General features: G+C 35.5%; 1 protein-coding gene across 2 annotated transcripts in view; it reads left to right on the top strand.

The window, feature by feature from the left end:
* Positions 1-15927, top strand: part of TTC27 (tetratricopeptide repeat domain 27) — a 113602-nt gene that overhangs the window by 67503 nt on the left and 30172 nt on the right. For both annotated transcript variants that reach the window (XM_058419995.1, XM_040060206.1), the window contains 2 exons: positions 13330-13425; positions 15566-15688. In XM_058419995.1, coding sequence (XP_058275978.1) covers positions 13330-13425; positions 15566-15688 — 219 coding nt within the window. The remainder of the gene's footprint in view (positions 1-13329; positions 13426-15565; positions 15689-15927) is intronic.

Below are 15927 nucleotides of genomic sequence, written 5' to 3' on the forward strand. Positions count from 1 at the left end.
AATTGTTAGATGCTGAATGCTTAAAAATCTTAATGTCTTTATACATTCAATATCTCTATTGATGATACAGGTACTACTTGTAGAGCAACAAAATTTAAAGTCCAAATGATATCATGGTTATAACTTGGGTAAGAAAAACTGATATTTCAATTAACGTTTATATATTTCATTACTAAATATTTAAATTACTCTTATAATTAGTAATTTCAAGAAATAAACCAGCAGGACATGTTTTAATGCTGAGGTTAAAGGGCAATAATATGTATGATCTGGTAAAAATCACTAACAAAGTGATATTCTCAATCTGGAATTGAGAGTGTGTTGAAAGGGCAAACCAGCCTTCAGTAGCTGCCAGGCAGGTGCAAATGTGTGTTTTCTTTCATGGCTTAAGACCTAATTTATTCAGAATTGAGAAACTCTGTGGGAGCTGATGAAACAAAAAGGCATGGTGTTTATGTTTGCCCTATAAAATTAGGACTAAAACCCTAATATATATTAATTTTAATGTGTAATCAGAACCTGTGCATTTCTAAGATATCTATAAGAAAAGAGAAAATTGTAACTGCTAAACTTCTTTTTGTTATAAGGTCTGTAATTTTGTTTAATTTGAATCATAATGTTCAATTGCTTTATTTGCTAATCACACTTCCATTTCGATCTCAAGAAGTCTTAAAACAGGGGCAAGTTAACTTTGTAATTTAGGACACAAGAAATGCTATTTATCATACTCCAACATTTAAATTTTAAAAAATCAAACAGGAATTTTGTGCTAAAGATGGAGTTGTCTTAAATATGTTTATATTGAATCCTTCTGGATTCATATCATTGAAGGACAGTCTGATTTTCATTGCCAATGAAAAATCATCTTTTAAAGGAAGAGAAGATGCAAATTAAACAAACCGACAAAACCCAGATAAATGAAACAAACAAAACTCCAGCAAAACTATTTCCTGACCAAAATGGTATTGAAGTTTATTAATTCAAAATGCATAAATTTGTGATTGTTCTCTCTGGCTCAATCATTCTTCACCTTCAATGACACAAATCTATATGCTTATTTTGTTCGATTAAGGTAGTAGCCTGTTGAAAATATGGAAGCTGTTGTATCAAATGGCTTTTTAAAACCAAATTAAGGCAGAGTGAATTTTGCATTCTTTTCAGTTTTTAATAATTTTCCAGAACAATAAAAATATATGCTGCAAAGGTATAAAATACCCCCATTGTGGTAGTTTTGCAATTACAATTCATTAATGATAATCAGTTTATTACAGGGAAGAAGTTAAATCAGTTAAATAAATTAAAGCAGTTCTCTTTATCCTCTCTGTTTTCTCTGAGGAATCTTGCCGTGCAAATGCATGAGTTTTTCAGTACAATGAAAAGGCACTAAGTGCATTGGTTATTGTAGTTCCAGGAGTTCCAGGTCCATGGTGAACTGCACTGAAAAACAGAATGAATCCAGTTTTAATTCAGTGTCGTGTGTAGTAGATAGTGCCTTCTTCTTTAATGAAAGGAAATGAAGATGTACGAAAACAACTGCTGGGAAATAACACAATAACAATGAGACAAATGTTATTGATAGAAGTGCTTGTTGTCTGTGTGTCTTTTAATATTTTGAAAGTGATCCATCATTGTTCTGAAAAATTCTTTCATTAGAAGGTATTTTGGTACTGCTTTACCCACTGCAGGAAATGAGACTGAAGACTGCTTTTAGTTTTAAAAGTACCAAAAGTGAATGAATATGGAAATACTGGTTCTCTAATATTTGCAAAAGTTGGAATAGGTAATAAGTCAAAGCCAACTTAGTAAGTCCCAATAACTAGTGGTCCTTGGTCTTGCCCATATATATTCACTCAGTAAAGGAAGACTGAGTGGTCTGTCAGTAGGGCTTTTCTTTTCTCCTGATACAAAAAAAGTATTTTACTTCCTCAGGTCAGCATACAAGCTGTGATTTTAAGGGAAGCTGATGAATTTATTGCCAAAGGAGATTTTCAGTGGAAAATCTGATAAAAACTTAAAACTCTCAGGTGTTTAGGGGCAAGAAAGTGTTTGTAGAGCCAAATAGGGGTAGAATTTCAGCACCGTACATTGGAAACATTTTACTTTTATTATGTGGGTCAACACCAAAGATAATCAAGGAGAATTCTTCAGAAAATTTGTTTCTTGTACACTATTAAAAACAAGATTTCAGCAGATCAGTTTTCTGCAGCAAAATCTTGAAGTATAAGCTGTAGAGATTTGTAATCTTTGACCTAGAGAATATGAATACACAGAAGGTGGGATGAGGGGGTTTGTAAAAAAGGCCATTAAACTGGTGACAAATCCCTGTGAGGTAAGTACAGAAACAGGGATGGAAAATAAAAAATGCCGGAAGAAAAGATAAAATAGAAGAGAATGGACTATTGTGTAATTAACAAGGGGAAATGTTATTTTTCTGGTTTTAGATTAAATTATTGTATAATTTGCAAAAGTAAGAACTAGTTTTGTGTGAAATGAAAATGTTGATGCATTTAACTTAGTCTATAATTGTGATGAAGTAGTGGAGGGTGAGCACTGCTTTTTCTGAGACCTGTTTCTACTGAAAAAATTTCCATCATGCCGGGGGCTTGACTTTCTGGTAAGTTACAAGGAGGGTTGGGTTGTTAAAAAAACACTATTTAATATGGTGACTGTTGTGGTTTTTAAGTGTTTGGAGATAGAAAATTTGGAGAATCTAGTATGTAAAGAATCAGTTGATTGGGAACTATTATACTGGAGTTTTGCAATAGTGTGTGCTAGATGTAGCTTCTAACCAGAGAACTGATTTTTACAGCCTAGTTCAACTCATTTAGTTCCTCTTACAGTTTTAGCTATGAATTTAGGAATATATTTGGATTCTGAAATTTCCAAGCTAATTTATGGACCATTGGTACAAATAATCACTGGGACTGGTGTATGGAGAGTTTTATAACCACAGAATCACAGAATAGGCTAAGTTGGAAGGGACCCACAAGGACCATCAAGTCCCACTCCTGGCCCTGCACAGCACCATCCCCAAGAGTTACATACACCATGTACCTGAGAGCATAGTCCAAATGCTTCTTGAACTCTGCCATGCTTGGTGCTGAGACCACTTCCCTGGGACGCCCAGTCTGGTGTCCAGTCTCCCTCTGGGTATGATATGATAATGATTCTTTTCAATATTTCCATTTACTTTTGCAGTTACCCAGTTTTTTCACAGTATTGCTTTCAGACTGAATATTGTAAATGTAGCACTGTGGTTTTGTGATAAGACTTAGGCATTTTGACAAATGTGGAGGTGTTTTTGTAAGCAATATGACCATCCATGCCAGGACTAGATTTTTAAATGGCATAAATATTGTTTGTAGCTGTTATGCACATTGCTGTGCTATACCTGCCTATTTTTCCAGATACAGATCTGTGAAAACATTGAAGTTGCCTAGAAATAGAAACATGTAGTAAATTATTCTACCACAGGACACTTCTGCTTTCTTTCTGTTTTCCCCTGTGAAATGCATGCAAGCCGAGGTCATTAGTAATGTTGCAAGTTCAGACACTTACAAAGTCAAAAATGCCAAATTATAGTGTGATCTTTATTTCAGGAGCTCCCAAGCACCTTGCCCTTTTCTCTGGTCTGAAATCGGCTTTTTTCCCTCTGGCTCTCTGTTAAAGGTGCAGGCTGAGGGTTGAATGAATGGCCAGAAGCCCAGCAGACTCCTGGGCTCATGTTCTTCTCTCCCCTGGAAGAAAATGGTAGCAGGAAGTAGGAGGTGGCAGCTGCCGGTGGAAGAGTCAATTTGTCCTTCAGTACACTCCGTCTGGCTCAGGTTAGAGCATCTCAAGTAAAACAGGGTTAGCTGAAAGCAAGTACATCAGTTCCTTTGGCAGCAGCGTGCTACCCCTTCCTGCAGATCTGCAAGAAAATTGCCTCCAGTGCCAGAGTGGTACCATTAGAACTTGCAGCTAATGGTCCTCAGTTAAGCACTTGAAGACTGTTAACAGAGTAAAGGATGTACATATTATCCTGGCTCTCCCTTTGTTTCTACAGGCCGTGGTTTAGTTGGGCAAGGCTTTTAGTTTGCTAAGTCCAGCTGCTCTTCTGTGGAGTATCAGAAGATTCTTTGTTATCTTGTCTCTGTCCATCAACCAGTTTGGTGTGTGTCACCAGCACAGACCATAAAACTTTGTCCAGCTGACTGAAAATTTTTCATTTGGTCTGCTTTTTTTCATTGGCTGTGTGCCAAACAGGCTATATAGTTGTAGAAGAAACAACGTTTTTGTAGATTCCTTCTTCTTTAATAAAGAACTGAGTCTTCAAGGGAGCTTGATACACTTCTATTTGAATATGTCATGCTGTCAGGCGTGGAACATTTAATGCATTTAGAGTGTTTTCATTTTCACTGGAAATTGAAATGATTTCAAACCAGTTGTTGCTGAAGATGTTTATTTTTCCTTTTTGGTGAGTAGATCAATCACTAACAGAGAATGATAGGGGGTTTGTTTGTTTTTCCCTCATCTATAGAGAACTTTCCAGGAACATGTGAAGAACTGGATTGGATGTCTTTCAAAAAAATACATATATTGAAAACAGATTTCTTTACATGTGACTGCTTTCTTTTGGGATAGCTAAAGTTTAAACGCTTTGCCCGTGTGTCATATTTCTAATGTACTTACCATCATACACTGTATGGTTGCTGGGTCAGGCTCAGCTACTGGAGGAATGTTTATTTCCTGCCAAGTAATTTTTCAACAGAAACTACTGGGTATCAGTCAAGGTTTCATTGTATAGGGCAGCTATTCTTACAAAAACCTTTTTTCTTGTAAGAAGGGAAAACCATGGGTGTCGCAAGATGTTCTCTGAGCCATACGGGCTGGATTCAGATTCTGGCTGAACTTGTCTGTCTTTTCCCTTTATACTCCTGTCCCCTTCACCAGATAAGTGAAGATGTTCTTGAAGTTTTCAAATTGAATGAAAATAGTTGAAAAACAGATAACAGCAAAAGAGCACTTTGTGGAGGAAAAAAAATCCTGATAAATTGACTATTTCTATTACTGAAAAAAGTGTTTGGCAATTAAAACAGCAGAATTTCTATGATTTCAGGTTGTGGGTATCTAGACAAGAGTAGGCATGATTTTCTTTCCTTTTTCCAGATCTCTTACTCTTGGTGCGACTGCACCAAAACCAAATGCGCTTGCACCAAAACAGTTTCATGAATACACAGCATTTTGTTTTGTGCTGTGTTTTTTTCTTTGATATTTCTGTTAGTGTAACAGAATACCATCCAGTCGCTGCCCTAGGTAGGAAGCTGTAAATATTTGAATGCGTGCAATTAGTGACAAGGTCTTAAGAACTCTTCCTCTGAAATTCATTTTTTATTTAAAGTATTTGTTGTTTCAGAAATTACCATCTAATTCCTAAGTTCTATATTTTTTGCCTTATATAAATATTTATTTTGAATATTTATTTCTAGTATGCTTACTTATGGTTTATATTAAAGCTTGAATGAGTCTTTTTAAATGCTATTTACAGAACTGCATGTCTCAAAGAATGTATCTGTTACATATTACAAAACACAAATGTTTGATGTAACTTACTCTCTATAACAATTTATTGTAATGCCTGATGGGGCTGGGGAGGAAAAATTGCACCAAAATAGAGGTTTCTGGTGCAAGAACAGTCAGATCTTTATTAAAGGCTACAAGCAAGTTCCTCCTTTGCTGCAAAGTTGGCACAACCTTTGTTAAAAAAAAAAAAAAAAAAAAAAAAAAAAAAAAAAAAAAAAGCTTATGCTTTTAAAGGGAATAACAACTTTAAATGCACTTAAGCTTTCCAAACTTGTTAGGAAATTCTCTAGTTGTAATCTATCTTGGAGAGAATTCTACATTATTCTCAGGTTCAAGTCAAGTGCTGACAGTGAAATAAACCCTGTGTGCTCCACAGGGTTTATTTCACCACAGAGAAAGCTGTCCTGAAAAAGCCTCTACTAGCAGTCCTCTCAGCCTAGAAACTTTAAGCTTTTAAGTATTTGGTGAGGAATTGTTGATGCCAAGGAGTTTCTTTAGCTGTTTAGTGGGGAGAAGGAAAAATGAACTAGCAGAGGAGAATCCCTGTTCCTTATGCATAATCAGTGCTATTGGTATTTACAGCCTTGAGAGCTGGAGCATCTTAACTGGAGAATCCATGAAAATCAGCTACTAGAACATTGCTGTGGGGTGGATAGTGCTGAATCTAGTACCAGAAGACCTCCTGTTTTTACAGACCAGATTTCTCCATTGAGTCTATGGTGGGAGAGAAAAATAAGCAAAGTATTAGTTGGGATTAGTATGCTGTTTAAAAAGGGATTGCTCTAATTTGAGAGAATATGCATAGAAAAATTTTGTTTTCATTTCAGTTAAAGGAAATCAGCATTTTTCCTTCTGTGTATAAAGCTGCTAGAAACTGGGATCTTTTTCCTTTTGTGGACCCAGGAAAAACCTGGGTCAGTGAGCATTGTGTTTTCTATCAGTGTTGTGACTACATACTATCAAGAAGCTTTTACCTAAGCATTGACCAAAGTAGGTAAAACATTGCTTTCAATGCAAGCCGGTTTGAAAACTTGCATCCTAAAGTCTTCTACTTGAATGTTTCGGTTAATTTTGTTTCAAGTTGCATCACCTTGTTACTAGTTTTTCCCTGTGAAGCATCCTGAAATCTTTGAAGTTTCTGTGTTCCAGACACCTTGTAGGCTTTCATTTGCGATACAAAGTAGGCGGTCAGTGCTATACAACATGGCAAAGTTAAACCAGTTGTTAAGTTCCTAGGGAGCAGTGTGACGCACAGTCCTCTAGTTGGTTTAAATAAACACACCAGTTGAGGTCAATCCTAAAAAGCAATAATTTGATTGGGAGAATGACTGGAGAGGGTGAATTTGCCAAATGAGCAAAAACACAGGTCTACAAGGCTACAAGATTTTAATGAAACTAAGACTTGTATTTTAATGAGGTGTAAAAAAGAGACAATATTTTTGTGCTTTTAAGCATTTAACTTCTGCAGAGTTCTCAGAGTTCTCATTTTTATCCTCCTGAGAATGTGAATAATGTAAAATCTGTAAGTTGTGGTCTTCAGCTTGGCGTCTTTGCACAGTGTAAAAAATGGTCTGTTTAAGCTTCCATGGATTACAAATCACAATTTATAATAGTGATCACTGTCATAAATTTTCCTCAAGTATTTAATGTCATAATTCCACTTTGAAAATGAGATAAATGAGTGGGAGGTTTCTTCTTGATGTTGAAATGCATCCTTGCTTAATGGTTTTTGCTGTGTGTTTTGACACCTTAGTTCTTAACTATTCAGAGGTCGTTTCATAGTTTAACAGAAATATCTAATCTGTGAGCTTTTAAAAGGATAGTTCATTATTCCCTTTAAGTCATTTTAGTTTCCAAGCAACGAAGTTCTGTCTGAACTGTCAGTATGCTGTTTTGAATCATTATTCAAAATGTAATATGACCCAATGAATTGGTTTTGCATCTATTTCTCTAGTGATAAGATTGGCAATCAATAAAGTAATCACTACTTCATCCTAATCTCTGTCATGAAGTTTGGACTAGACTAGAAATTATTCTCTCCCATCAAGCAAAACTTTACTGCATTGTTATATGGAAACTTTTAATAGTTTCATAATTTCTGGCACTGCTTCACTGGTAGTTTAAGATTGACTGTTGGATTTTAGAAGTGCACATATGTCTCAGTTTGTTCTGGTGGTCTTGGTTACAGGAGCTTTTGGGTTGACAAAGAGCTATTGAAATAAGTGTGTAGTTAGAAATGTGAATATGGGGTTTAATGCTTTTTTAAAGCAAGGTTATGAAAGGAGTGTTACTCAAGATCTAATTAACATATCCACAAGGTACTAAAATACTTACTGTACTAGAAAAGCTTGGAATACCTAATATCTAGTTCAGAGGAAAAAAAGACCCAAAAAATCTAATTATTCTCCATATTTAATTATCTCTGTTTGTCACCTGTTATCTGATATGTATACAGTTTCTGAACTTTATACACTGATTATATATATGTTCTTCAGGAAGAATGGTGGTTTTGTTAGTGATTTTCTTTGTTTATTATTGTGTACACTATTGTGGAACAAGGCTGCCACAGTTACTGTTGTAATACACCCCAAATTAACTTAGACTGGAGTTCTTTCTTCTGCAGCATTTTTCAGACTTTATTGTTAGAAAATGTAACTTGGCAGAAGACAACATGAAGTCAAATAATGTTTTGAAACTTCAAGAATTTTGTAAGTTTTTGGTTAAACAAATATCTTGATATCACCACCTCTAATAATAAATATTTTAAACAATTTAGAATTAATTTTCTTTCCTTTAGTCTTAAATTATATGAAAGTGTGAATCAATTTATCAGAATCTCTGAAAGCCTTACAAAAGTCAGTACCTATTACAGGATCCACAAGAACTGAATGTCCCGTAAGCGTAAAAAAATACCCACTTTTTTTTTTTTTTTTTTTTTCATAAATATAGTAGAAACTGTCTGTGAGACCAACTTCTGTGGTAGGAAATCAGGGGAGCTTTTTGGTAAATTTTCCTATTCTTTCATAATTTTTGAAGTAACCTTATAAATAAAATAAGTATGTAATTCCACAACCAGAGTTACACATGTAGTTGCTGTTATTTTTACAAAGCTTTCTTCTACTTTGTTATCGAGTAAATAACGTAAGTGAGCTCAGTTCAGTTTGAGCTGTACACCATCTAAGTTCTTAGGAACCGTAGTGTGGATGAGATAGCAGGTTTGTTTTCCCTACAGATGTATTTTTGTCTCTAGCCCCCTTTGTCTCCAGACGCCTTTCTTCAGGCAGCTGAACAATTCCCAATGTGTCATGGTGCCCTCGGGCTCTTCTGTGCCTGACACAAAGCCATGACCCACCAGACAGTCCCACAGCTGGTGTCCGTACTTTGGTACTTTAACAGGCATATAGGCTGTGTAGGTAGCTTAGGGAACAACTAGAATACAAGAGCAGTAGAGTGGTGACACCAACTTGCTGCTTATATTTCATCCAGAGATAAAGTACAGAAATGGAAGAAGCACAAGGAAAGTGGAAATCGTTACGTAGGCAGCGTATGGAGAGGTCAGGGCAATTAGTGGGATTTTCAGAAGGAGTCTTCAGGCTTTCGAGAAATTGAAGAAAAAACCTCTAGAATGACAAGAATTAAATGAAAAGTATGTCTGGAGTTTCTGTGTTAGAAAGGACTGAAAGGCACTTTTCCATTTATCCAATTAAGCCAAATCCATGTCAAATATGGTAAAAAACATGTGAGAAGCAGGAAAGCCTAGAGGTGCTAGAGAAGAGTAAAAGCAGGACAAGATAATGTCACAGTCACCGTGTGAGCTGAGATTAGGTGATGGATAAACATAGTGGTTTATGGCTGGTGTGAGCATTCACGTAGAGAGGGCTTCATGGGTGGACCATCGCCTCTGGAGTGCCAGAGATATTAACTGGGGATTGATTCTGGCAGCCTGACAAGATTTCTAGACTGAGAAGCTGAAGTCTAGAAACAACTTACCTAATCTTCCAGCCTATGAAAACATTCATAAAGAGGAATATCAAGATAAGGAATAACCAGGATAAATCAAAGGGAATGAGGAAATATAAAAAGGGTGGAGATAGCAGTACTGGTCATAGCAGATGGTCAGGTACTAACATGGTAAAGACTAGCGTTTTTAAATAGGGTGTGGTTGGTGGAAAACAGCTGGATGTCTGGTGAGCAGTAGGACAAGACAGGAAAACAAAATAAACAAGCTATGATGATTAACACTGTCTGTGAAGCAAGCTGTTGCACAGATGAAGGAAATCTGGTGGAACAATTGTGACTGGAACACTAAAACTGGAAAATGCTCTTGTTGGAAAAGATAGGTAAAGGAAAAAGTGGTATAGTCACACTGTGTGCTACTTGTATGAAAACTTGGGAAGAAGTGAGATGAAATTGCCTGGATAAAATGGAGATGTTTTATTTGGGCCAGCAACGTTAAATTTGGATATGAGTAGTTGTATGGTCACTGTTTTTGAGGTGGGAGATTCAGATTGAATTAAGTAGTTGCTGCACAAGCAAGGTGTTATGCTGTTTCCAATACGTTTTTGGCAAGTATTAAATATCCTGCTCTTTTCAAAGGATAGGAATTTGGGGCATTTTGTTTGTTTGTGGAGGGATTTTTCCCCTAAATAAGTTTGGATCAGGACACTCACATGAAGTGGATGGAAAGAAATATTTGCATATAGTTAGTATTACATAGTACGGAGCATTTTTTTAAAGCAAGTGAACTATTTCATCTAGAATAAAGAGGTTAAAAATAGGGAGAAGTGTGTGAAGGTTTGCCATTTATTTACCTTAGATGCCAAAAGCTATCTGAAGATTATACTTTAACAAAAGTAACAAATCTTTGGGGGAGGGATTTCAGACCAGTTGGATGAATAACGAATTGAAAAACTGTACTGTAAATAGGTTGAGAAATCAAGCAGCATAATGTTGTGGAAAAATGACAACTCAGAAACCGTAAGGGTGTAATAGTATTTAAAGAGATTAAGCACAGAGATAAGGTCTGCCTAAAAAGCAAAGAAGTTCTAACTCAGTCAGCCATTGAAGATAAGGATGGCAAAACATGAAGTGGATGAAGAGATTGAAATTTGGTCAGGCTCAAAGATCAAAGCTGATCTTTTATCATGAGGACCTTAGTGGTGTTACACATATGTTGAACATAGAAGCGAAGCAAGAATATACAGTGGAATGAACACAGGAAAATTATGTCGAAGGTGGGAAAAGTCCTTTACAAGCTTCATGTACTCAAGTCGTGGATAACTACCAGCTGAGAGTGATTAGAAAAGTGGTTAGACCGAGGTTGATAAGTAAAGTAATAAAAGCTCTACTGTGATCGTTTCAAATTAGCATGGTATGCTTATCCCGAATGGCTGCATATTGTACTACTCAGTGTTAGAGCAGAGATTGGGGTGTGTGGTGGGGAGAATGCATTGTAGTTTCTAGAGCTGTCTTTTCCTGCATTCATGTGGCAATAGCACAGTCTTTGCCTATGATATAAAATTCCATCAAAACTATCTGGTTTTGTTTTTTCAGACTGGATTAATGTGTCTCTGTGTTGTGTTTTTGGACTTCTGTGACAGTTTAAGCCTTGGGAAAAGGGTGTGTTACATGGTGGGAGAGTAGCCTCTTAACGTTATAAAATGTTGCCTGTGGAAGGACTCACATAATTTAGAATTGTGAATTTTAATTCGTTTATGCTCTATTTCTATTTAACCCAAATTTTATTTCTTCAAGCACTATTCAGAAACACTGAATTCAAAGTTTGAGTAACTTATTTTCTATACTTCAATAGCAGGCAGAACTGTCAGAGCTTATTTTTTCAATGCTTTAAAGAGTGTGTCAACCACAGGTTTTTTTGACTTCTGAATTCATTGCCATTTACTTTTCTTAATGAATGTATAATATTCGTAAGTTCTACCTACATTTTCAGTTTTTGTTAGAACTCTGAACACTGTACAGTATTGGTTTTGGGAAGAGGGAGAATTCTACTTGTTAACAATTTCGTTCTCCTCTAATGTGTCACTTATATTAGGCTTTTCTGCTTGTGAAGTGTAGAAAAGATATGGCCACATTTTAAAATAAAATACATTCTTCTGAAAAAATGTTTTTCTTTGTATTTCAGTTTTTCTCTTGGAACAATAGAAATTTTAAAAGGGGGTGGCAAAAAGTTTAAAAAAAGGAAAAAACTTATTTTGATTCACTTAAAACTTTTCACGCCTTTCATTTACTGTTCTCAAAAAATTGTTTTGCAGGACATATTTAGGAGTTTCCTGTTTTTCTAAGGCTTAGAGTAATTATTAGTTTTAAGATTTTCAAATGTATTTTACTGAATTGTTTGGTCTCATAAAATGAGTACCCAAGGAACTGGACAATTTTTAAAATTTTTGTTGCAACAGAGTATAGTATAACGTGCTTCTGCATTACATTAGAACATTTCAGCAGAACTAAAACAGAGAAATATAATGCATTATATAGTTTGTATTCAAATAAGTTCTAAAATGAAATAATATTACTTTAAAAATTTTATTTTAATCTGACTCTTTTTGGATTGCCTGAAACTGTGTGAAGGAATGCAATTTTATTAGTGTGTCATTTTCCTTACTACAAATACATCTCAGCCACTTTCTTGGCATAGGTTTCTGGATAATCTGTAGGAACAGGCCTCTGGAGATAATTTTATGAAGTAGACTGTGAATAAGATGAAATATGTGAAATATTAGTGTTTGAAATTAGGAGGTTAAGCATCAATTCAGAGCCTAAATTATTGCTGCATGTTGTGATTGCATGTTTATTAAAAGAATGAAGCCACTCTAGTAAATCCCATTAATCCCATCAATAGCAGTTACAAGATGCTTAGCAGTCTGAATCACAGAATTGATTTTATGCAGCTGTCAGTTGCATTATTGATATCAACAGTTGGATATATAAAGTGATCCTATCCATTTTTTCCTTTTGCTTGGGAATCTTTGCATTCATTTTCAGAAAGCTGAGAAGATTCTGACTTCTGTAGCACCATGTGTAAATCTTTGTCTGAGTTATTAATGAGACTTTGATAGGTGAATCATGTGAACACAAGTAATTTAATATTCCCTTTTTTACACACTGGCCTTAAATTTGCCACTTAATGGTGACTGGCATTTGAAGGGAGTTTCTCCCTTATCTTAAAATTTCTAACTACCTTTCTGGCTACTTTAATATTGTATGTTTTTTGTTATTGAATTTTGATTTAAATAACTTTTTAGTGGATTTTCAGAGAAAAAAATCAGTGGTGCAGTTTTCCTCTGTGGAATTTAACATTCTCTTTCAAAGGGCTTCAGAAGAAAATATTTCAACAGTCCAAAGCTCCACCAAAAGAAAAAAATTAGCCTGAATTGAATTGTATGCCAAGTAATAATAATTTATTCTGGATTAGAACTGTTTCCAAAACCATGGTCCACTATAATATGTTTGTCTTTCTCTTTTTAATAAGAAATGTCATGCCTAAAACACATCAATTCTGTTTTAGGGGAAAGCTAGTTTAAGGATTGAAATGGATTAAGCAGAGTCACTTCAATAGTTGATGCAGTTTGACTCTGCAAGTGTTTGCTTGGGATTGTAAATTTGATTCTTATTCCTGGTATTGATTTTAGTTGATTATAATTTCTTCATTATGTCAAAAATGCCTAAAATTCTGAATACTTTGAATTTATGGGGGGTTTAGGTTGATTAAGTCTAAATACTAAATCAGGATATGCTTTGCATTTACAGGCACTTGCAGACCAGTTTGAAAATGCAAATACGTCAGTATCTGAACGCATGAAGATTTTCTACTGTTGTCAGGTGCCTCCCCATTGGGCCATACAGGTGTGAAACAATCCCATTTCAATCTTTACTTCAAAGTCTGTGGTAGTTGTTCTGGATGCTGCTGCATCACTCCAAAGTCAAGTGAGCTAGATGCGACTGAGTTGAAACACTGTAGAAATAGACACAACCTAACATACAGCAGGTGTTTCTGGAAAGAAGTCAACTTCTACCGTGCTTTGCTTTCAAATGTCTTTTTCTGACATGCACAGGAGTAATTGCTTGTTAGTGCAATTCTTCTTTACTTTCCTTTTTCCTCCAGTACAAAGTAGATTAAAACTTGAAAGCTTCAAACGTTATCTCCTATCAAAATAAATTTGCCACTGTCTGTTAATACCTTTTATTACTGGTTTACTTATGCTACTGTTACTTGCATCTTTCTTGTCTTTTGAAGTTCACTTTGGGAAGCTAATCATGGTGAAATCAGCCAGGTTGTGAGTCAATAATACACTTGAAGAACTTGAGCTGAGAAAGCTTCTCTTTTGAGATAGTCCCCTCTTTTACTAGTACTGACTGGATATTTTATACCTATAACTACACTATTCATTTTGATTTTCTAGAACAGAAATCTACACACTATAGTCTTATCTGATGATGCTGTATTTAACAAACTCAAGAAAATTGTTAACATTGCATACCTCCAAAAGTATACATGTTGGTTTACTTTTAACAGTGTTTTGTTCCTTTTTGATTTCTAATCTCAATGGATGTTGCTTTGACCAATCAAATCTTCTCCATGCATTCTCCCATTTTTCTACATAACCTTTCAGCAAGCACTTGGTATATAACCATCAAATATGGTTTTCATTTCCAGTTGTCAGTGGCATTTTCAATTCAAGCCAGTTTTCTAAGCCAAAGATAGAAACGCTAAAATAGGGATTTATGATGAAAGATGACTCAATCTTCTAGTCATAGTAATGAAGACACATGGCATATATAAATTTTACCAAATATAACTGAGAAAATTTAATTAAACATTAATGAGATTAGTTTTAGACAATGGCAAATGCTTTTTTCCTAAGTGATTAATATCAAGCTAACCAAGAGGTTTTCAGAGGTTTACACATTTATATCAAAGAGTTGTAGCCAGATGTTAATTTTTTTTTTATTTATTTTTTTATTATTATTATTTTTTTTTTTTTTTTTTACTACTAATCTATTCCCCTTTAGTGACTTCTTGGGGTTTGCAACAGATACGGAACCCAAACCAATAAAGATAGGTTCATGACATTTGTAGGGAATTTCAGGGAGTCCATTCAGGATCACCGTGCCCACTGCAGAGGTTAACTGTGTGGGGTATCACAGCATAAGTAGCTATCCATACACAGAATGCTCCCATTTATTTTTGCAAACCTATTTGTCTGTCTGTCACATATAACAGAAAGTTACCCTTTCTTCAAAGGTTAAAACCTATTTGCAGTTTTAATCTTCTCTTAAAAAATAAAGACCAAAGATGACTTTCCAAAGTCATGAAAACATGCCATGTTTGCTTTTGAATTGAAGACATGACTCATTTGTTTTCATTATTACACTGAAATAATAGCTGAATTTGAAATAACAAAGAAGCTGACTGAACTGTGAGGAAAACTCAACTAGGGAGTTGAACCTAAACTCAAATCCAATACTGATTTGGGTAAAAACCAACACCCTTTGGCAGTGGCTGTTTGGGACAGTAATTGCTCACAGCTACTGAACAGAATTGTATCAGAGCCTATCTCTCCATCCTTGTTTCTCCACAGGTGCAGATTACTCTGACAAAGCATTGCTAGAAGGGGCTTTAAATCCCTTCTTTGGGCTGTGTTTCCCACTCAGCATTCCCAACATCTGGCTGCAGCTGTTCTCCAGCCACATGAGCCCCATTTAAGGGCTGGAAGTTCATCTCTGTCAATTCATTCTTGCCGTGTCCTTTTCTATTTTTGTATTAATTGTAATGTTAAATTGTTCAAAGCACAACAATTTTTATTCAGTTGGTGGCAGGGTTTTGAGGTATATACACTGTTTGAGGTTCCAACCTGAAGTTTCCGGAGAATCATTCTGTATTACCGGTCTGCTTCTTGTTGATGTCAGAAATGCCTCTAACATCTTGTTAACTTGTAGACATTAATTGCTACTTTCAGTTACATGGAATTTCTTACCTTTCCAGCGCCAGCTTGCAAACTTACTCTTCGAGCTGGGATGCACCAGCTCTGCCTTACAAATATTTGAGGAGCTGGAAATGTGGGAAGATGCAGTAATCTGCTATGAAAGAGCAGGACAACATGGAAAGGTAAGAAAACTGTTTCATATAGCTGAGATCCCATCTTGAATAGCATCTGGAGGGGAAAGGACTGTCTGGATTTAGCTGGCAAATCACTTCTACAGAGGTGTCATCACAGGAAAATCTGCTTAGGAAAATGGACATAAGAGCCTGGCATAACCTGTGAATGCTAAAAATAATTGACTTGGAGTGATAGCCACATGAAATAGAAGTTGGTAAATAGAAAGCAACTTGAGATGCAAGAAGAT

This window comes from Hirundo rustica, chromosome 3 (assembly GCF_015227805.2).
Source record: "Hirundo rustica isolate bHirRus1 chromosome 3, bHirRus1.pri.v3, whole genome shotgun sequence".
Classification (NCBI taxonomy): Eukaryota; Metazoa; Chordata; class Aves; order Passeriformes; family Hirundinidae; genus Hirundo; species Hirundo rustica.